Source organism: Raphanus sativus, chromosome 5, assembly GCF_000801105.2.
Source record: "Raphanus sativus cultivar WK10039 chromosome 5, ASM80110v3, whole genome shotgun sequence".
In the NCBI taxonomy this organism is placed as follows: domain Eukaryota; kingdom Viridiplantae; phylum Streptophyta; class Magnoliopsida; order Brassicales; family Brassicaceae; genus Raphanus; species Raphanus sativus.
Genome location: NC_079515.1, coordinates 10,001,452 through 10,024,810, shown reverse-complemented (window position 1 = coordinate 10,024,810; position 23,359 = coordinate 10,001,452). Strand labels below are relative to the sequence as shown.

Here is a 23,359-nt window from a genome sequence, read left to right as displayed (position 1 = left end):
TTCACAATTGATATGGTATCTTTAGTTTGTATAATTTTTTAAAAATGAGATAATCTATTTTTTTTTTTTAAACTAAAATGATTAAACCCGGATCAATGATGACACAAACCTAACTCCCGGGTGGAGGTACATCCCACGGATAAACCCTCTTGTGGGCATTCAAATGAGTCGAAAGCAATAACTCATATCCGTGTGGCCGGTGGAGTTTGAACCCAGGTTCGTCTTATTGGGTTTCTTAATTCCCTCAAACACCACTAGACCACCACCACCAGTTTGAATAAGATAATCTATTCTTTCGGACAACTAGACTAAAAGGTTGATTTTATAACACATGGAAGCATTGAATTGGAACAAACTCTCTACTATTCTTTCACCTAGCCTATGCCTAACAGCTTTTGTAGTAGAATATTTAAAAATGTATTATTTGTATATAGACATTTATATATCTTAAATTTCATGAGTGGTGGGCTAGTGGTTGAGTTGTAAGTTTTCTAGATGGTCAATGTAAATTTCAAACTCCATCCATATGGTAATTTAGTGATAATATACAAAATAAAAACAAAATAAAAACTCACTTAAAAGTTCCACCTCATTTCAAACGTACAACTACAATTTATCATTTAATATTCAAAGTTTATGGTCTAAGGTTGGCCAATGTTTTGTTGTTTGTGATCACACTTTCGTGACTATTTTATTTAAAATTAATTTTTTGGATAATTTTTTAAATTTATTTTCACAAAATAATCCTAAATAAGAAATATGACCAAATTTTTTTAATTAACGGGTAATATATACATTTATATTCCTTGGGTTAACTAATTTATGTTTAAAATTTAGAATCAATGAGTGAATTTAAAGGATAAAAATTTTAAATTTCAAAAATTAAAAACTAAAAAAATGCTATTTTGATTATTTTATTTTTTGAGAACTATTTTGTGACAAAAACTTAAAAAGGGCTATCTGAAAGAATTGCTTTTTATTAAATCAAAGAATATTTATAATTATGAAATTTCGTGTCTATATTCAGTTCTACTCATCGTCATTTTATCTTGGCTTATGGAAAGTGAAAATAATTATAAAAATAATGTTTACAAGAGAAGATGCCTAGAGTCAAGATGATAGAAATGAAACTACAACAGTGTTGTTTTATGTTTATTATTTACATTTCTATTCCCAGTTTCTTCTCTGACTTCTTCATGATCAGCTTAATGGAATGTGTACAAAGACCAAAGTGAACAATGTGAGTCAAATAATGGTTTTAGAATCTCACTTGAATTGTCTTCCAATGGTTTAAAACCTCCATCTCCTGTCTAATGTCTCGCTGAGAAAAGATTCTCTGCTACTGGATCCCAACACTTGCTGAAGACAATGAATAAAGAGTGTTTAAGACCATAGAGAACTGCTTCAATGTCACCAACAAAGAGCTTCAAAAAGCAAAGAGATGAGACATTTGCATGCTTACCCGCTTTTAAGGCCTTGAATCATCTCACCTTTCAACAAATCTCCTCTCATTATTCTGTGAGAGCTAAAGATACACTAGCATTCAACTTCACTCCTCTAGTTCCAAACTTGGACTAACAACTGGGAACGTTGTCAGATACGAATCCCCTCTCATATCTTTAGCCAAACCCTCAATCACATCATATATCTCATCACTCTGAGGATGATCTTGATCTCTAGACACAAAACAATTTACATTACCTGCAACCTCAATCCCACTACGACCAACTTCTTTCCTTAAACCCTTTTCTCTCATTCCTCTCCTCAACCTATCAACACTCGTCCATTTTTGCTCCTCGGCATACATATTCGAGAGCAAAACCTGATATCCTGAAAAGTTCTTTCCTTTATCCACTTTAGCTAACTTCTCTGAAACAGTTTCAGCAAGCTCAATCTCACCGTGTAGTCTACAAGCTCCCAGAACTGAACCCCATAGCTCAGCAATGTTTCCTTCTTCACCAAGCCCTTTAACAAACTCGTAGGCTTCCTCAACGCGGCCTACTCTCCCTAGCATGTCTGTAACGCAGCAATAGTGCTCAGCGGAAGGCTGAATGTTATAAACTTCTTTCATTTCCTCGAAGATTCTGAGACCTTCATCCACTAGACCGGAATAGCTGCAAGCTGATAACACTGCAACAAAGGTGATAGCATCCGGTTTGATTCCAGATTCTTCCATTGAACGAAACAGCGAGATAGCTCTGTCGCCCATTCCATGTTGACCATAGCCCAATATCATCGTGGTGTATGTCACAGAGTTTCTCTCTTTCGTCTGGTAAAACATGTTTTCTGCGTACTGTATAGCTCCTGACTTTGAATACATATCAACTAACGCGGAAGCAACAAAAACATTCTGATCCAAGTATTGTCTTATAGAAAAACCATGGAGCTGTTTGCCTAAGTCGAAACTACCTATTTGGCTACACGCAGGGACAATCGATGCCACAGTTATGGCATTGGGTTTGATATTCTGTTCTAACATCTTCCTGAACACAGCAAACGTCTCCTCTGTGTGTCCATTCTGCGTGTACCCGGAAAGCATAGAGTTCCAAGTAGCTTGATCTCTTTCAGCATAGCCACTTCTCTCAAAAAGCTTCTCTGAGATCTTTATTAAACCTGACTTAGCATACATGTCAATAAGGTAACTGTTCATCCCCTCGAACTGAATCCCTTGCCTTATAAGGAAGCCATGAGTCTGTTTCCCAATCTCCTTGTTTCTGAGATTCGACGCAGCCGAAAGCAAAGCAGTCACTGTTATGTAATCAATCTTAAACCCCTGCTTCTGCATCTCATACACCAACATCAATCCTTCATCATCTAAGCCGTTTTGCACAAACGCAGAGATCATTGTGTTCCACGATACAACATCTCTCTCTCGCATCGAAACAAAGACTGCAAAAGACTCGTGCACAGAGCCGCACCTCGAGTACATCACCATCAACGAGTTATAAATCACAACCGGTATCTCTTGAAAGTTCTTGCTCACAAATCCATGAAACTGTCTACACAATTCCACTTGCTGCAGCCCTGAAACTGCACTCGCTGCCAAGAGGAAGGTCACTTCATCAGAGACAATCTCTTTCGATCCTATTGCTTCAAGAAAAAGATCAATACTCTCAACTACATAATCATTCTGAACATAAACGCCTATCATTGTATTCCACACCTCGATGTTCCTCTCAACACAAGAATCAAACACTCTCCGTGACGCTTCAACATCGCCAAGCTCTGCAAACATAGAAATAGCCGAGCTCACCACAAACAAGTCCTTCACATACTCATCTCCCAACTTAACCATCAAACCATAAAAGACGTTAGCTCTCTTAACGCTTCTCGAACTCGCCACCGCGGGGAAAACATTGACAAAGCTAACAGGACTCGGTTTAACCTCCATCCTCATCATAATCGCAAACTGCCTACAAGCTTCCGCGTACCTCTCTGTTTTCACATACCAAGAAACCAACGTGTTCCACGCCACAACGTTCTTCCTACGCATACTATCGAAAACCTTACGCACCACATCGTACTCGCTTCCGGGAGGGTGGTTTAAGCAAGAGACGTACATATTCAAGAGAGAGTTGTGAACAACCCTGCTGGAGTTCTGCAAGCAACGGATCAAATGGCAATGCACGGCTCTACCAGCCTTGAGGTTCTTGGTCTCGGCGCAGGCCTTGAGGGTGGAGGAGTAAGTGTAGGCGTCGCATTTGGTGAAAGGAGCAGTCTTTTTCATCCGGGAGTAGAAGAGGAGAGCGTCGTGCGGGAGAGAGTTGCAGATGAGGCCGATGATGATGGTGTTCCACAGGACGGTGGTTGGTTTGGGAATTGCGTCGAACAGTTGGCGTGCGAGGTGTGGGTTTCCGTCTTGGCAGATTCTGCTGAGGCGGGAGCGGATGGAAGGTGTTTGGGGAGTGAAGGTGGAAGAGTGGTGGCGGGTTTGGTTTGGAGGCGGAGAGTGGAAGGAAAGTGGCGGGGGTGGTGGGAGAGGTAGGGATGACATTTGGCGAAAGAGATGATGATGAAGAAGGAAATGAAGAGACGTTAGTGACTCTCTTCTCTTCTCCTTTTATCTTCTCATCTTTCTTCAGTGATAACAGTTTGTTTTGTCAACTGTCAGTTTTGTTATCCATCTATCTAGGCATGGGCACGGATCAGATATCCGAGTTTTTTTAAGGTATTTATGATTTGTTTCGAATATTACGGATATCTAATTTTCCGATTTGTTTTGCTTTAGAAAAATACGGATATTCGGAAAAACAGATATCCGAAAAATACATAGATATTTACGGATATTTGCGGATACTTACGGATATCTCATTTCTTTTGATTAATACAAATAATCTTAAAATTCTATACAAATTTGTTTTGTAAAATATATTTTTTTGCATGTAAAGGAAAAAAATTATAATTGTCATAAATGTTTTTTCTTTCTTTTATGTAATAATTTTATATAATTAATAATGTGAATATAATCTCTCAAATCATATGTTAGAATAATAATTATATAACTTTATACATTTACAACTTTAAATATAATCAAAATATGCATGTGTTTATATATAATTGTTTTTGAAGTAAACATAAGACGACGAACGACATGAAAGTTTCTGAAGTGTAAAGCCCACACATACGAAACCAACCAAAATAAACAACAGAGATTCAATGCTAATAGGCTAAACATAAGGAATGAACCAACTAAAAGTTTAACAAGAACTGCAAAAGAACACTGAACCAAGGTTGAAACCAAACTTTTCACTTCACCTTCGCCACAACAAGTCATTGAACTGTCGAAGCCGTGAGTTCCCTTTGGAGCAACCAAGACCCTCTTTACTGAAACAACCATAGATATTACTAAGTCATTCATGAGCAAAGAGGCGATAAGATTCTTGCTAAACCATAGAAAGGTAATTGCCGCAACAAGATGAGGAAGAGATCACGACTAAACCTTCAACTCCAAATCCATGTCGGAACCAACAGATCATAAGAAACTGGTTAGGGATCTGCAATAGGGTCACCGAGAAGAACCACCGATTGAGGAGAGATTCCTATACAGCGCCTAACGAAAGACAACTCCCGCACCTTCGAGAGAGAAGATACAAAACCGGATCTAGAGATAGTAAAGAGAGGAATCAGAAGATCAGAGAAACCGCACCCCAAACCAACTAGCATAGAACCCAAACAAGCTCGTCAAAAGAACATGCAAGACAAGCCAGAACACATCGAGGATATAAGACTCACACCGACAGACCCGTTGCTAAATCCGCATAAAACAACGACAGAGTTTCGAAGATCCGACTAACTAGACAAGAAATTTACAGGAGAGGACCGGTTTCGTTGCTATGAAAGCCACCAGAACCGAAACAATGAAGATCGGAACTAAGTTTTGATTAGAGAGAGATGAGAGAAAACAGAGTTTAGAGAGAGGAGCAAAAGATGTCCTTCATCTTTTCCTAAAAATGGTTTTCTCAACTTGCAAGTTATTTGCCTTGTTTTATTATTTAAACTTGTAAATTACTTGTAAATTACTTGCAAACTACATGATAATTATTGGTAAATTATCTGATAGTTCCTTAGAATTTAAAAGTAAATAACTTATTATATATAAAAATATATCACTCTTTTCCTGTATTTCAGTCAATTCGTGAAATAAAACAGATCCTCATATCACATCTTCTGGAACAAGCGTCTCTTGAAGATCGAGTAAAGGAGGTATCTTTTCTGCTCTGTACAAAAAAAAAAAATCATTTCTTAGCACGAAAAACCGCTCTCATATGTCATAGATAGCGTATTATGAACCGCTATGTCTACTCCAACAGTCCAAATGTCCAACTATAATAGATCCTCCATTTATAATAGCAGTTTCGTACACACTATTGTATCCGACACATATGATAGCAGTGTTTATAATTTGCTATTATATAATGAACATTGCAATAGCGTTTGTTTAGAAAACTAAAATAAATAACTAAATAGATATATCATATATTAAATCAAATTAATTTTAAACTTAAAATAAATTAATTTTTATTTAATTAAAATCAGTTTACAAATGAAACCGGTTTACAAAACCAATCTAAATAAAGTAAGATAAGAATACATTAAACCAAAAACTAATCTAAATCTAATCTTAACGAAGCTAATGCCTCTCTCTGCTTACGACTGCTCCGCCTATCTGCTCACGAACACCACCTCTGCTATCAGATTGAAGGTCCTTCTAACACCTTTCTTCAATCTGTGACAACCACAAAGACACAATATGCTCAATTTGACATAAGACCCTTCCAGACCAAATATGTAGAAAAAATCAAAAGAGAAACTACAAAAAATGTTGCATATACTATCAAAGTCAAATGACACCCATACCAAAATGTTATTGCCTCCACGTAAAGGCTCTTTGAAGATAGCTTGCGGACTGTATAACAAGAGTATCAGTACACAAATTGTGTCTTTTAAGAAGAGACTCAACTCTATTGATTGTGCTGTTATCAAATTGGAGAGCCATCACTTTGAAGTTTCTGACTTTGCTGCTGCTCCGTTTCTTCTGTTTCAACTAAACAGAGTCCAAATGAGCTGAGTTTAGTCAACCTCATTTGACATAACTACAGCAAGAAAATCATTAAACTTGTTACAAATTCACAAACCAAAACCATATGAGACCAAACTTAGGCGTTACTACCTTGAGAAATCACAGCCAAAATTGTTAGGACCTGAAGGTTGTGGCTTGGGAGATACAAATTAAGGATCCAAAAGAAGTTTGAGACTTTTACATCGAGCTGCTTCTGCCACGTTCTCCAAAGACAGTTCATAAAAACCATCCAAGGAAAACAAAACCACAATCACACCACTTGGGATTCTACGAAGTAATTCAACTTTATAGTTATGTTCCTCATTTACTGTTAAAAAGATACAGTATGAGGATTTTATGTGTGATCTATGAACAATGTCAAGATTTTCATGGCATATAAATTGTTTTATGTAGGTATATTCTTATATTGTAACAGATTTTTTATATTCTTATATTCACATCCAGAAGTTCAAGGACGGTTTGCGCAAATATGGAGGTCTGTTTTGCACAGTACAGTATAACATCTTTAAATTAATAATCTATAAATTAATATCTCTATAAATTAATATAATTTCATAGTCCTAAATTGAATTTTTGGTTCAATTAGTATCTCGATAAATTAATAATCTCTATAAATTAATAAAAAATATAGTTTTGGTGTAGTCCTAACATTATTAATTTATAGAGGTTTCACTGTAAAATGTTTGGGTTCAATTCATGAGGTTGCATTTGCAAATTCGAAGTCTTGTGGCCGAAAAGAAAGAACTAAAAATCTAAAGGACCAATCTTGCAAATTGAAGAAATATCTCCATTGATGAACACGAACAAAGCTTGTCATGGAGGAGCCAATGAGACGCGACGGCGTGACTTAATTCCGACGATGAGCACGGCAACGACGGTGGAGCTGAGCATGGCGAAGAGAGGATCTGTCATGACCAGAGATTATTCGTTAATTTGAGAAAAACAAGTATTTGGTGTAGTCAAGTCAAAGTCAAATAACTCTTTAAATTAATAATCTATAAATAATATCTCTATAAATTAATATAATTTCATATTCTCAAATTAAGTTTTTGATTCAGTTACTATCTCGATAAATTAAAAATTTCTATAAATTAATAAAAAATTATAGTTATGGTGTAATCCCAACATTATTAATTTATAGAGGTTTCACTGTATTAAAATTTTGTTACTCGTAAGTACAACTCAAGTATTAAGGCCATCTCCAATGGGACTCCAAAACACCATTTTGGTGTAGTTTTTACACAAAAACTTTTCCAACCCAACTGTAAAAATCACACCATTTTAGTGTAAACCTACAGTACCACACCAAATTTGGTGTGTTACTGTGCAAAACGTCAAACACTGTTCACACGTACTATTCATAATAATATATATTATCTACTTACTTTTACTAGTAAAATATTAGTTTAATAATTATTAAATGACAAAATAAACACATCTAAAATAGTAAAATAAATATATTAAATCAATATAATACATGTATTGAAACAGTTTATTTTAATTTATTATTTTGATCTTTTTATATGTTAAAATTGTAATATTTATTTTTGAAAAAATAATTATGTGTGATATATTTTTGTTCAATATAATTACATAATAATTTTTGTTTATTATATATATTTAATAATAATAATAATTATTATTATTTTAATAATATAAAAAATGAAAAATATAGATTTGGTGTGAATTTTGGTGTTGTGGATGGAGAAGAAAAAAAATTTAGTGCTAAAACCACACTAAAATAGTGTAGTTTTCACACTAAAATGGTGTTATGGGTTGGAGATACCTTAAGTATTCATATTTTGTTAATACATGGTCCTTTTACTTGTACTCATTTATTTAATATAATAATTACTAGATCTCGATTCGTGTAACCGCACGGATGTTTGTTTTCATTTATTTTTATATAAACATTTTGCTTTTAATTCTAAATTGGTATATATTAATATAATAGATGAGGTGTGTATATCACTTTTTAAAACAAAATATTTTTTCCGTTTGTTTTTTTATTGGATATGTTGTTTCAAACTTTCACATTTATTTATATCTTGTTCTATATTTTCGGATCATTATTTTATTATATAACTTGAAAATATATATAAAGATCGGTAAAATATTGTTGTATTGTCACCTCCAATAATATTGTAATATTTCACAAATTTTGAAAGTTTTTAAGAAATTAAAATTTTAGCTTCATAGATTTATATTATCGAGTATATTTAAGGTTGTTCAAACATAATAGTATTAGAGTATACTTGTTCTCCATCAAATAGATTATTTCAAACTTTCAGATGTGTTTGTTTTTTCTTATATATTTTTTTTGTTGGATTAGCATTTCATTATTGAATAAATAGCTAGAAATAGAATTTGAAAAATATTAAAATATTATCATCTCCAAAGATAATAAAAATTATCAAAAATAAAAAAGTTAACAAAAACTAAACTTAAATCTCGTGTATAAATTTAGCTAAACATTTTTCAGTGAACTATATAATTTTTAAAGTTAAGATTGAAAGATTTAAATAGTATACATATGGGTCAAGTATTCTTTAAAATATACATATGGGTCAAGTATTCTTTAAAAAGCGCGGATACTATTTTATTGTTCTATCTACAAATAGATCGGACAAGTCTTTTGTTTTGATTATATAAAATATCACATGATCAAGTTTCAATTATTTGGTCTGTTATTTGTTACATAATTATATAAAAATTGCGGGATGAATTGTTGATTATTTTTATAGTGTGTACAGTATGAAGAAATTTTTATTTGACAATGTCTCACACAACCGTTTTATGTTTCTAAATAAGTTAAACAATGGTTGTACCTGAAATTTGTACTTGAGCAAGATTTTATATTTAACAATTATATTCTCCTTAAAATATTTCTAAACATATAAAGTGGCCCAATGTTTTTTTAGTTTTTTGATAAAGTCATAAAATCATTTAGTTACAACATTTCAATATCTAATATTAGTTTTTAAAATTATTGCAGATTTTAATTTATTATTACTATAAAAAACTTTTATGGGTTATGAAACAGACTATATACAAACATAATCCATTTAATTAATTAACAGATTTGTGCCTTAACTAATTTTTTCGGGAAAAACCAATCACTTTTTACCTTTGTCGGTGATAAAAAAAATCTCATATTTTCTATTTTTCAATACTCACCGAAAGAAGTTTAAAAACTTCAATAGCTAATAAAAAAGCAGAATTTTCTCTGTCTATCAAACGGTTGTTCTATATATCTTCTTCATCTGTCGATTTTACATTCAAAGTTATTTAATTAATTATTTTTTTCTTATGTTAAAAGTTGAGATAATATAATATTTAGGGATTTATTGGTGAAATTTTCATTTTGTATTGATCTGCTGTCAGATCTCAAGCCTCAATGCATGTATCAGCTGTATATTACCTATATTTAGAGATGAATTCAAAAGTCAGACTAATGTGTTTTGACAGCAAAAATCGTTGCTTTGGTCTCGACTGAGAAAGTATATACCTTTTAAAAAAAATATTTTAATTCTGGTAACTGATCAAACCAGCTGCTGTAATTGTTTTTCAAAACATCTTGTTTTTAGATGTTACTTCCTTCTTCTATATAAAGTGCTCTTTATTAGTAGAAAACGTATATGATTGATGAAAGTTCGTGACAATTTTATTAGCCTGTTGTGATTCCAACTTACATTTAACTAGGATGAGAGCTGCGCTATGCGCATGATGAGATTTTATTTAAATAATTTTCAGTATTGCAGGTATATCGGATTGTATTGCTTTTTCATAATGATTTTTAAAAAATATTTTTATAATTTTTTTTTAATGCATAAGGTATATGACAAATTAATTGACACGCATAAAAAATATATGGATATCTTTTGTCCAAGTGTTAGTAAATTCTAAACGAAAATTAGAGTTTATAGGCAATTGTATTTTATTACATAGATTCATTTTTGTGCTCCTTACATAGATAGCTATTCCCACAATATTGGACAATATGGAGATAAAAGGCTGCACATTCCAAAATGAGACTTCCACTCCAAATGATCGAAGTAAAAAAATACATAAATATTACATATTTATATTTAAAATTTGTTGCTTAAAAGAAAAGTACCTATTTTCACTATAAAATTATAATCTAAGTTGTATTATATAATAATAATAATATTAGCCTTAATAGTATTGGACATGCAAACTATCAACAAAATAATTATCTTTAAAAATTAGTTCCATATTTGTAGATAATATATGGGCTACAGATATATGGATTACATTTTGTAGTTGCAGTAGACCCAATATTGATTAGACAAATTGTAAACTAAAAAAAACTACCTACAATTGGCTTTGTTGTTACTGAACATATTAATCAAATAATTATTTTCTAAAATATGGGTTACAATTTGTTACATAGTAGAGCCCAATATTAGAAATATAAATTGTTAACAATTCTACCAGATACGATGGGCTTTTTGAAATTGAACATATACAAATAAGTTTTAGTAATAAAATAGATTTTTTTTTTTGAAACACTTAATAATATAGAAATAAATTAAATAATTATCTCATGAAAAAATCAACTCACTCGGGACAAATGGGGCTTAGGATTCTAACGAAATCAATTTACTCTTCACCTAAGGACCCAGGTGAGAATACGTTATCTTACTAAATCCAATATCCATTTCTTATTATTTGTCCCTACTTGCGATTGTTTCCGATTACTGATTCCTTTTTCTCTTTTCAAACGATCTTACTGAAATAAAAACAAATTTCCCCGACGATCCTTTGATACATCTGCAACTTATTGTCTTCAAATGGCATCGGGGAAGTGCCGCGGGGATTGGTGATTTCTAGGTGAATGATTCCCAGACAAAAATGGATACAGGTTTGTCATTCAACCTTAGATTCAGATTTATACTCCATATCGTCTATTAACATTAGACGGATGTACTATATAATAATAGAAACACATTCAAAATAAAACTTATGTTTGAATCCACCCACAAAAAAACTTTGATAACGAAAACATAACATCTCCAACGCTATAATGAACTTTTCATAAAAAAATTAAGGAGACAAATTAATTATAAAAGTAAATCCGAACAACCAATCAAATCTACTTAAAAAATTGAACAAGTTGATTCGAGCAAGACTTTTAAGTATAGTCTTTTTTTAAATTCGATTGGATTCTAGAGGCGTCAAATTAATTTTAAAAATCCATAACAATACAAAATTAGCTACAAGAAATTGTAAATGATAGATATATAGATAAAATTCACTGAGAAAGATAGGAGATTTCACTCTTAGTTGCGTAGCTCCACTGTAATCTTCTCTGTGTCATTTGCCATTAACAGACACAACCTCAATATGCGACACCTCAACAACTTGACCGATTACATCTAAGGGATTCATCATAAAAAACACATATCATTAGTTTTCATAAATTACTTAAATTACACTACAACTTATATATATTTATCTCTGTAATATATTAATCACTTACCAACCATAAAATCGTCTGTGGTTTTTAGCTCTAGAAAAGATTATGTTGTGGTTTAGTTCTGATGAATTATGCTAACAAACGCTTGGCTTATATAGCTAAAAACCAGAGCACTGATCTAGGTAAATTTTCATAATATTAGCACAATTCATGGGAGTGATTTAACTTGTCAATCACTCTCTAATTAACGCCAAATCACAATATAATTTACCATATATACTGCCTTGACTATAAATCAATAATAACAAAAGATGCACCACAATTCATGGGAGTGTTTTATAGGAAAGTTTTGAATATAGTCAAATAGGAAATGATTCATAATTCACTCATACAATATAGGAAAGTGTTATTAAATCAACAATAACAAAAGAGGAGACAATTAAATCGTTAAGGTAGATCCCATATTTACTTTTGCTCATGAATCGAATCGATGAGCTTGGGAACCAAGTTTTGTCCTTATTATTAACATTCCTTCTACAGTGAAACTAACGAATCCTTGTAATCCGCGTTCATTATTATTATTCCTTTTGCATTCCTTCTATTTAATTTTTTGAATGATTCAAATCAAGAGTAAATTAATTACCTATCCCATAGATTCCGTATGCACCCAGAAATTTTCTACATTTATACATGTTTCTTTTTCTCTCAGCCATATACGAATCACCTATATGTATGTACCCGTTATAACAAAGGTTTAAGGAAATTCAATGTAGACAACTCTTAAAATTGAAAACCAAATCAAACATCGGCTCAAATTGATATAAGTAAACCGGAAGGTAATTTGTTTTTGTTCCGAAGGATTAAACCAAGTGTTATGTTAATGATATTGATAAAACAAATGACTGAAACAGATGGTGATATATTTAACTGTTTTTTAGGGGCTGGCTGAAAGTCTATAATGCTTGGAATTACCATTCTATCACCATTGTAATGCATCAATTATTTAAGCTCACCAAATATAAATGGCTGAAACAGTCGAAGATAGAATGGTGTTCTTGCACATAACACACTTTTAATAGTATAATGACAGTGTGCAAAACAATAAATCAAAATTGTCTTTTTTGTAGGTACAAATATAGTTTGGGATGCACGGAAGCACCATCAGTTGACAATGGTGTTGGTCTGATGAAATAAATAGAGAACCGAGTTGGTATTTTATAATAAAGTGGCGGTTATTAGAAGTGAATATAGAACAATCTCTAGTTGAAATTGGTGTTGGTCTGACCAAATAAAGTGAGAACCAAAATCGTATGGTATAATAAATTGGCGGTTAGTAAGAGAGTGAACAATAGACATTTTGAAAATTATGCGGGACGAAATAGTGTGACCAATGGCATTTCATGTAAATTTTCTAGTAATAAAAGGGGATTTAAATAACTTGATTGAGAAGTACTATGTGTTTGACACATCAGCAAAATTGCACTGTTGTAATTAAAATACATAACAAAGGTTACTCTTAAATAATGCTTCTCAATTAATAAGAAAAGGATTAATCATCTTAATGTTACTATGCATTGAATTGATTTCATTATTGCATTGATGGTTTGGATGGGTTGAACTTTCGTTGCTAGTGAATCACCATTATTGCATTTAAATTTTTGCTATCTTGATCAAGTTCTCTAAGAAAATTATGATTTCTATTCGCAGGTGGCAAACATGTTTTACTATAATCCAATATGAATAATTCATTAAGGATTGAAATATGTGTCTGTTAACCAAGCCTGATTTTCAGGAGTTGATTCGTATATAAGAATGACTAGTGATTTTCCGGCGCTACGCGTCGGGTTCGTATGTTATTTTACATAAATTTATAAATTATTATATAGTCTTAACAAATAAAATATGTTAAATATAAAAATAAAAATATATTAAAATGATATTTTCTAATCTTTTTGATAGTGGTTAGTGACCATAGAACACTATTTTGTTTGAAATTGTTTACTTCAAAGTGTAATAACATAAGTGGTTGTTACTAATCGATTTAATAAAAATAGAATAAAAAGCCGATAGTCATAACAAAATTAATTTAGTTGGAATTTAAACATAAAACAAAGTTGATGTTTTATATAGAGAACATACTTATATTATTAATTATTAAAATAACTATATATGAACTATAAAACTTTTACTAATATATTTAGTTCAAATAATAGAAAGATGGAATATGTTTCAAATTTTATAAATTTTATAAAAAATAAGGGTGAAGTGTCAATTTTTGGTAAAATAATTGGTGAGTATCTAATATATATTTTTAAAATTACCATGCTGACTTTTAAAATATAGAGGTGTGAGTTGTATGTGTTACTTTGGTTTCAAAATCTCTAAAAAAAATGTATCTTAAAATAATAAACATGAAATTATTTTCTATATTAGTTTTGCTATAATGGAAGATTTTGTGTGTGTTCATAACAAAATTCTTGTTTGTTCACCCTTATTTAGAATATCAACGAATCTTAATATGAATCTAAATATGTTTTTCATATAAAAACTATAAATGGTTCCTAAACTCTTCTATTTAATGGACAAGTTTTATTTTAACCGGAATGTAACAATTTCACCAAATCTTCCTAGTAAAAAGTCAATTTGTTAATTAGTAAATGAGATGTTAAAGGATCTATAATGATCATGAGAAAGACAATTTCTAACTATCTGTGGCATTCGGTCTTGCTGACTTGTTGCATTTAGTAATGGTTTTGACAATAAATGGTTAGTGTAGTGCAAAGAATTAATGGTGAGGGTGGTGTGTGGTTTACATTAATTTTAAATAACTTTAGCAATCAGGCAACGTTATTAAATTTCTCTCAGATTAGAAGTAATGATTCTTTTTTTAGTTAATTTTAAGAGTATATTAATCATGTTCATGGTTTTTAAAATGTAAACACCGATAGCATGCATCAGAGAAGTTATTGGTTTCCTTGCACAGTGTAACATGGGAAGATACCAAAGAATTTATGTGTCAATACCAATAGACCAAATGTTACTCTTTTGGACTTGAATCGCCATCAATTACTAAACATTATTAGAGTGGGATGAATAGAATTTCTAGATTGATTATATGACGGTTACATCGATTGCGTTAAAGAAGGATAATCGTAGAGGCTCCATTCTCCATCGTCAACATCAAATACAAAGAACCCTATAAACCAGTGTTTTAAAACCCGACCCGGACATTGAACCAGACGATTTACCGAGTCTCTGGATCATTGGATCAAAGTGGATGAACCGCGGTTTAGTAAATGAATTAGTTTTATTATATAATAATATATTGGCTATGAAAATAAATATATAAAAACTAAATTTAATATTTTAAATGTTTTCAAACATAAAGTAATAGTTTGGATATATATCTATTTTATGTTTTAAAAAATTGAAAATACTTAACTTTAGTTTTCATTTTTGTATTTTTATTTGACATACAAAATATTAAAAAATAGTTTAAAGTATTTAAAAAATATGTAACATAAGAGTTATGAAATCTAAAAAGAATCAAGACATAAAATTCATAATAAATTAAACTTCCAATCCAAAATTAAAACATCATTGTAATAAATTGTCAATAACAAAAATAAACTAACATTTAATCACAATTAACACCAAAACACATTAAATAAAGTTGAGTTATTACACTTTGAAGTATTAATATAGATAGATATATTATTAAGGGTCTATTTTTAGTGAGGATCCATTTTAAAAGACAAAATCACACATGAATCAAAGTTGTGACTTTTGTTTTAATATAATAAACTAGATTTTGATCCACCCTTAAAAGGGCGGGTTTATTTTCTGTTTTACATTTTCTTTAGAAATTTAAATTTTATATTTGTGGTTTTTTGTATTATATTTCTTTTAAATGATTAATAAGATGTTTTAATAATTGTATTAAAATAGTTAGACTACACATATATCAATAGGTCATGTTCGTGTTTTAATAGTATTGATACATGCAGTTGTAAAAAAATCAGTTTTCTAAAAAAAAAAGTGTGGACACAACCTTTTATTAATAGGTCATGCTGTAGAATTAATAGAATAGATTAATTAAAACTTTTTATTATTCATTTAAAAAAATACTATATAAAAAACATAAATTTGACTAAAAATACAAATATAAAACAAAAATATCCTTATTTTTGTTTTATTTTTTTGAGAAATTTAAGTTTTATATTTTTAAATTATATTTGTAATTAATATTAATTTAATTTAATATCATTTTGGTGACTATATTAAATATGTCAAGTTTCATAATTATACACTTGTGTCATATACATTTCAGAAATTGTTTTTAAACTTTATTCATAAAATTTACAACATATTATATTTCTTAGTAGTTACTTAACATAATTAGTCAAAAATATTTGTATCCAAAAAAACGATTCGGAATCTACCCAAAAATCAAAGTCTCATACTCAGTGTTTTAAAAACCGATCTGGACCCGTGGTTGAACCGATAAATTTGGTGTCCTAAGATAAATACGGTGACCTAAGATAAATACGGTTTGAGTTTTGTGAAAAAAACTAATATTTAAAAACCTAATAAAACCCGCAAAAACTCGCTAAAACCCGAAAACCGATTACCGGTTGAACCATTGGTTGAACTAATAAATAAGTTAGGTTTTTCAGTTTTCTTACTAAAAAAACATGGAAACTCTGGATTTATCTCATCCTCAAACTTGGAATTAGATGATAAAACATTGTATAATACCCGACCCGCAAAAACCTATAATAGTATTCAAAGAGATCATATACATATATATAAATTGTATATATACCCGCCTATTGGTCTTCTTCTGTTGCCCGTTAAACCAGCAAAAACTCGCTAAAATCCAAAAACCGATTACCGGTTGAACCATTGGTTGAACTAATAGATAATTTTTAATTTTATTTTTTTATTTTAGTTTTTAATTATGTTTCTAAAATATGGTTTGTATAATTTTTTAATAAATAAGTTAAGTTTTTCAGTTTTGTTATCGTCAATTTATTAATAATGTTTTACTTTTGGTTTACTTTGGATTTAAAATTTAATTTATTATTCACATTACACATGTAAATATTTATGATATTTTCAGTCTTTATATTATTTGTTAGATTTCATAATCTTAACTTGTTACAAAAATAATTTAAATAATTTAAACTATTTTTGATATTTTATAAGTCAAATGAAAAAATATGTAAAAACTAAAGAAATTAATTTGGGTAGAATAGTGACAAAAAGCAAATGTAACCGAATACATGATAATATCACTGTGATATCTGTGTATACAGCGTAGTAGATTTTAATTAAAATTTTATTATAATAAAGTAACATCGATTACCAATCACAATTTGGTATAAACTCAAAATGATGAATAATTGTTATCTTCTATAATAATAAAGTAGACATATCTGCTTTTTCCTGCGTCCACGTCATCAAAGTGAAAATGGCTTTTATCGACACGTGGCGCCACACCATATAATGATGTCTGTGTAATCCGCTCTTTTCGTTATGGGCTTTTATTAAATTTTGTTGTTAAACCCAATAAATCTTGTGACTTCCCCAGACTTAATTTCCAGGAACTTTTTTTTTTTTTTTTTTTTTTTTGCTAAATAATTTCCAGGAACTTCTATCGACGTTCTGATTTTCGTTACGTCTCAGCCTTCCAATAATCCGCTCTTAACTCTAAGTTTTTGCGTGATTGATCCACTCCTCTCACTGGAAGCATTCAATCGACCTCTTCCCATCCTACAGTAACCGGCTGAATCTTCAAGTATAAATATCGGACCTTCCAATGATGAACAGAGCAACTCAAACAAGATCCACAAACATATTTTATTCTCGCGACCATGGCGATCAGCTTTCAGCCGGACGGGTTCATCGCAGCCGGTGGTCACGCTTCTCCTTCGTTTCACGGAGGCACCTAATCTATACTAGAAAGAAGGGAGCAAATGGGTTAACATCCTCCTCAATGATGAAAAGTTTGTCCTCCTTATTTTCCCTCGCCTTCCATTTCCAATATAAACTGTCATCACTGATTATCTTCACCCTAATATATTTAATTAGATTGATTGGTTTTTATATTTCTTGGTCAATTATAGGGTTTGAAAATTTCATAGAGGTATTCCAAATTTTGCAGAGGTTCAGTCCCATGTAATTGTTTGATTCGTGTCTATAAATTTGTTAAATTTTCTGTTTTTTTTGTTAGGAAAAAAGTGATGAAGTCAGAGCGTGCTGGCAAATTGATGACAGAGGCGCTACTTCTGCAGTTTTTGGCTCTTGGTAGACAGTGACTTTAGGCTGCTCAAGCTCAGGTTTGGTTCTTTGGAATCTGTGTGTTCTTTGGTCGTTTATAATTTAGTGCATTAAACATTATATATTGTTCTTGAGTCTTGAATGTTAAGAAATTTAATGTGATATGGACTGATCTTGGTTTGGTTTTCAGGAAAGGTCAATGACAAAGTTGAGATTCACATATTTGGTTGAGAATCACAGTGAAGAGCTCACAGCTATATAGACATGGGACAATGGGAAGACTTATGAATAAGCCAAAACAGCAGAGATTCCAGTGCTTGCCAAATTGTTTCGCTACTATGCTGGTATACCACATCAAAAACTTGAGATATTATCAAAGTTTCGTGCTTTTATTAGTAAGTTTGCTTTCATGTGTAGGATGCGGATAAGATTGATGGACTAATTAACAGTTCCAGTTGATGGAAACTATCATGGCCAGACACTGCATGAACTGAAAGGTGTTGCTGGACAGATCATTCTCCTCACCATTGTCCTCAAAACCGATGAACAAACTCCCCTCACTGCTTTTTACGGAAAGCTTTTCCTTGAAGTAATCAATGTTCCTTTCATCTTCTACTTATCATTGTTGCTCTTAAAATAAAAGCCGTAAGTAAACAATGTTTCTTGAAATTTATGATAGGCAGGTCTCCTCTTGGTGTTCTGAACATAGTTTCTGGATTTGGTCTAATCGCAAGGACTTTCCTCACGAGCCACGTGGATTGGGCTGTTACCAAATTTTCTAAGTACGTCTTCACTTTTTGTTCTGACGCGTATGTGTCTTCTTTTATAGTTTGTTTCTTTTTAATTAAGAAAGGTAGGGTTTTGCTAAGCTCTAGCTCTTTGCTTGATTCAGAATAATGATTGGCACGCCCTGTTATTCATTGACTTATTTTTTTTCTTTTGCTTAATCGCATCTTACCTTTTTTTCTCTCTTTTGCTTAACTGCACCGTACCGTATTCAATTTTTCTCTCGGTTGTTGTCAGGTTAATATTATTGATACTCGACTCATTACTGAAGTTGAGAGAGCTTTACGCTCAATTACGTCGACAAGTAATTGAGGAGATATGAAAGTTCCTAGAATCTACAGAAAATGGAGACCCACCTCACACGTGGTTTTAGAAACCAGCTGGTCATGATGCTTCAGGTAAATTTTGTTTACTCCTCTGTATCCTCTGTATCTCTATAACGATCCAGACTCATCTAGCAGAAGCCAAGATCTCAGTCTTAGAGTTCATGGTTCACCAAGAGTTTTCATGCATCTGGATTTCCACGTTTTGGGTCTCCCACCAGCCAGTTTTGATCGATACTCCTGCAGTGTCCAAGTTTGGAAGATTGGAAAGCACATAAAATCCAAAAAAATAGAGGTAAAGGAAAGCTGGTGCTTTTTGCAAGTCATGGTGGAACTCCATCCATGACGTTCACCCACATGGCTGATCCTTCTACTCACTGACAACATCAACAAAAAATCATTGTGTCACACGCTCTTGGTTCGTTTTGTTCGTTATACCTTTAGTTAATATGATTGTTTACAGGGACCTCAGACGGTGGATCAAGAGCTTCAGAAGATACAATAGGATATACATGAGTACAAGAAACAGGTGGTTATAGCGTAAGAAGCAAAACGTCAGGTTGTGGTATGTAACGGTTAAAACAGAGGAGTGTCATTGCAGAGCTAAAACAAGCGAAACAAGACTCTCATCTTGCGAAGCTGAGAGTGGAGGAAATGAAAAAAAGGATGATATCATTTGAAAATGGAATATTTATTTAGGCTAATGCAATCAGAGAGAATAAATGACTTTGAAGGATTATGACACATAAATAACTTTGAAGGGTGCTTTCCAATTTATGTTAATTAAATTTTTGTAAAGTATTTATAGATCTTTATAAGATGTTATGGACTCTTATCCAAACTTTATAGCTTCAAATAATGCATCGATAAGATAGCCTTAATGTTCTCAACAACAAAAAATTACATCAGTTATTTTCTACCAAAACTATTAGTATATTGTCAAACAAAGAACATTTCCGAATACGCACAATACCACCAAACATAGTAGCGAAAAATACATTATATGTGAACTAGAAAATCCTACACCTATTCACCGTAAGATATCTCTATGATTTTCATGATGCAATTATATCTCATTGTTTTAAAAGGGCAACCGCCTGGACACAAATAGCAACTACAATAGTAAATTAATCAAAATAGCTACTTACAAACATTCATAATTAAATTACACAAATAGCGGTTTGAAGTCAACAATGGAACCTATCTATGCTCTCTTATTTGCTGCTATATTTTTCTTATTTTTGCTGCATTGTTCAATGGCTTCGTACAAATATAAATTGTCTTATATATATAGGTAAAGTAAACTATGTTTCATCATGCATTATGACAATTTATAAAAGAGTTTATTATGTTCCAATTTTAGTTTCATTTACATACTGTTTTTTTCGTTTTAATTTTCTAACAAGATATATAAATGTTTTCCTCATTTTCTAATATGTTACATAGTCAGAATGGGTTTCTTGCCAAAAATCAAATATTAAGATTATATAAACAAAACTTCATTTTATACGTATAAATAAAATATCTACTTTACTTTATGTTTAAATTTCAATTAAATTAACTTTGTTACGACTATCATTTTTATTCTACCTTTGTTGAATCGATTAGTTACAACCATTTACGTTATTAGACTTCGAACTAAGCAACATAAAAACCAAAGTAATACACTACGTTCGCTAACCATTTTCAAATGGTCAGAAAAATATCATTTTCTTTTAACAAATTTCCATTTTCATATTTCTGAATATTTTCCTTAATGAGACTATAAAAAAAACTGTAAATTTAGGTAAGAATAAAACATACGAACCCGGCGCGTAGCGCCGGAATACCACTAGTTATATATATAAATGTAGTAGAAAGAAGTGGTGCCGAAAATAGTGGACTGGAAGTTATTAAATAGGTATCGATTAATAAAAGGTAGTTATGATTGTATAGTTTGTTTAATTTTTTTTTATATTTATTGGATTACACATGTATCAACTGGTCATATTTCAACTTTAATAGTATTGACTAGATTTTGATCCGCCTTTCCAAATGGCGGGTATATATATATATTTTTTTGAGAAGTTTATATTTATGTTTTTTTATAATTATATTTTTGTTTAATATTAGTTTAATTAATTATAATTTTCGGTACCTTTATTAAATATGTAATATGTCAAGTTGCATAACTATAAACTTGTGCCATATGTATTTCGAGAAATTATTTTTAAACTTTATTCTTAAATTTTGCAACATATTATGTTTTTTAATAGTTAGCTAACATAATTAGTCATGAATATTCATATCCAATAAACACGATTCGTAATCGACCCTTGCAACATATTATGTTTTCTTAGTAATTACCTAACATAATTAGTCACAAATATTCGTATCCAGAAAACCCGACTTGGAATCGACCTGAAAATGAAAGTCTCATGCTCTATTAGATTTGACCTATATACTCGAATGGTTATTACAGTGTTATATCTGAAAAACAATATATATATATATATATACAGAAGAATATATCAAAAATTATTTTTTAATATATTTTTCAAAAATTTGGTCAGTTTTTCAGTACAGTTGAGTTTGATATTGATTTTCGGATATAACACTGTAAAATCAAATTTAATAAATATTTTTATTCGAATAACCTATTTAAAACCCGTTAAACTAAATGAGTTTATATGAATATTTATTTTTATTAAAAGTCCAGTTAAACCCTGTTAAACATGTGTTTGTTAATTGATAAACTTAATGTCTGTGTAAAATATTTAAAATTTGAATAAATTAATGTCTGGTTGAATAAACATTGATTTGAATTTCTAATATATTGTACATAAAAGTGAATGAATTTTATTTGTTATTTTAAAATTTAAAGAAACTTTTATTCTTTGTATGTTTGATTCATTGTTTTTTTCCTTTCAATGTTTGATTCATTGTTTTTTTCTGTCAATGTTTGATTCATTGCTTAAGCCCAAAAAACTTTACAAAATGGGTATAGAATTAATTCATTGCAACAAAATAAGTCTAAGCGTTATCTGATAAAACAATACATGCTGAAATTAAGTAATGATGGTTGATTGGTTGCCATGTATCAAGTAACGTCATAACCACCGCACCACCACTGTAGGTTTCAGAATCCATGTTTTCTTCTCGCAGAAAATTTGACAATTGATTTTCAGAAACTACCATCACAAGTCACACTTTTTTGGAACAGTTCAACTCATGGCAGTGAACTAACCTATTATACACCATCGATTGTCATTAACACATGGCTACATCAGAAACCACCATCACATTACTGATTCTTCATTAACCAATCATCTAAAATATACTCTGCTACTATTCTCTAATTTTATGTTTAGTCGATCTTGAGAAATTATGTGTGAAAGGTAAATCAATTAATCACTGTGAACAAAGTTACGTAACTGTTGCATTAAAAAAAAGTTACGCAACTGTTGCATTCAAAAAATAATGTAACTGTTTTGGTTAGAGACAAATAGTAACTGCTTTTGTTATAGAAAAATAAAATGTGGTTAGATGCAGTTAATAAAAATCAGTTTTCTAGAAAAAAAAATTGGACACAACCTTTTATCAATAGGTCAAACTATAGAATTAATAGAACAGACTAGATTTTGACCCGCCCTTTAAAGGGCGGGTATATTTTTTGTTTTAATTTAATTTTCATATTTGCATTTTCTTTGTGATTATATTCGTATTTTTTTTTGTAATCATATTTGTGTATAAATCTTAATCAAAATATATTTTATTAAATAATAGCAATTTAAAAATTGATTTTGTATATTGCCGGTTGAACCCACCAACCCGTATGTTTCAATTTTTTTGGTTAAAAGTATGACCCATACAACCCGCAAACAAATAATTTGTACCGGCATCCGCTCCATTTAATTTTGCGGTTTACTGTAGGTTATAAATTTTTAAAAAATAATTATTTAATTTAAT

The 23,359-nt window shown here is 30.9% G+C and overlaps 1 protein-coding gene and 3 long non-coding RNA genes across 8 annotated transcripts; 2 read left to right on the top strand and 2 right to left on the bottom strand.

Annotated features, from left to right (window-relative positions):
• Positions 1 to 1,062: 1,062 nt before the first annotated feature.
• Positions 1,063 to 4,134, bottom strand: LOC108856617 (pentatricopeptide repeat-containing protein At3g22150, chloroplastic). Of its 2 annotated transcripts, none has more exons than XM_018630464.2 (2): positions 1,463 to 4,134; positions 1,063 to 1,359 (listed from the first exon to the last, which is right to left on the bottom strand). In XM_018630464.2, the coding sequence occupies exon 1, from the start codon at positions 3,992 to 3,994 to the stop codon at positions 1,550 to 1,552; it is 2,445 nt and encodes an 814-aa protein (XP_018485966.1). In that variant the 5' UTR covers positions 3,995 to 4,134; the 3' UTR covers positions 1,063 to 1,359; positions 1,463 to 1,549. The 2 variants fall into 2 exon arrangements, with proteins under 2 accessions (XP_018485966.1, XP_056841937.1); XM_056985957.1 differs by having other exon boundaries at positions 1,063 to 1,355.
• Positions 4,135 to 6,098: 1,964 nt separating this feature from the next.
• On the bottom strand, positions 6,099 to 12,135 carry LOC108861061 (uncharacterized). The gene is made up of 5 exons (XR_001950801.2): positions 12,084 to 12,135; positions 11,882 to 11,979; positions 6,671 to 7,485; positions 6,358 to 6,593; positions 6,099 to 6,226 (listed from the first exon to the last, which is right to left on the bottom strand). It is a non-coding gene; the product is annotated as an uncharacterized LOC108861061 (long non-coding RNA).
• Positions 11,176 to 13,457, top strand: LOC108859863 (uncharacterized). Its single transcript, XR_001950544.1, has 2 exons — positions 11,176 to 11,465; positions 13,148 to 13,457. It is a non-coding gene; the product is annotated as an uncharacterized LOC108859863 (long non-coding RNA).
• Positions 13,458 to 17,638: 4,181 nt separating this feature from the next.
• Positions 17,639 to 20,244, top strand: LOC108857385 (uncharacterized). 4 transcript variants are annotated; one of them, XR_001950350.2, is made up of 7 exons: positions 17,639 to 18,028; positions 18,256 to 18,361; positions 18,493 to 18,646; positions 18,720 to 18,891; positions 18,982 to 19,084; positions 19,326 to 19,706; positions 19,875 to 20,244. It is a non-coding gene; the product is annotated as an uncharacterized LOC108857385 (long non-coding RNA). The 4 variants fall into 4 exon arrangements; XR_001950349.2 differs by having other exon boundaries at positions 17,640 to 18,028; positions 19,326 to 19,486; positions 19,550 to 20,244; XR_001950351.2 differs by having other exon boundaries at positions 17,641 to 18,028; positions 19,326 to 19,486.
• Positions 20,245 to 23,359: the final 3,115 nt, after the last annotated feature.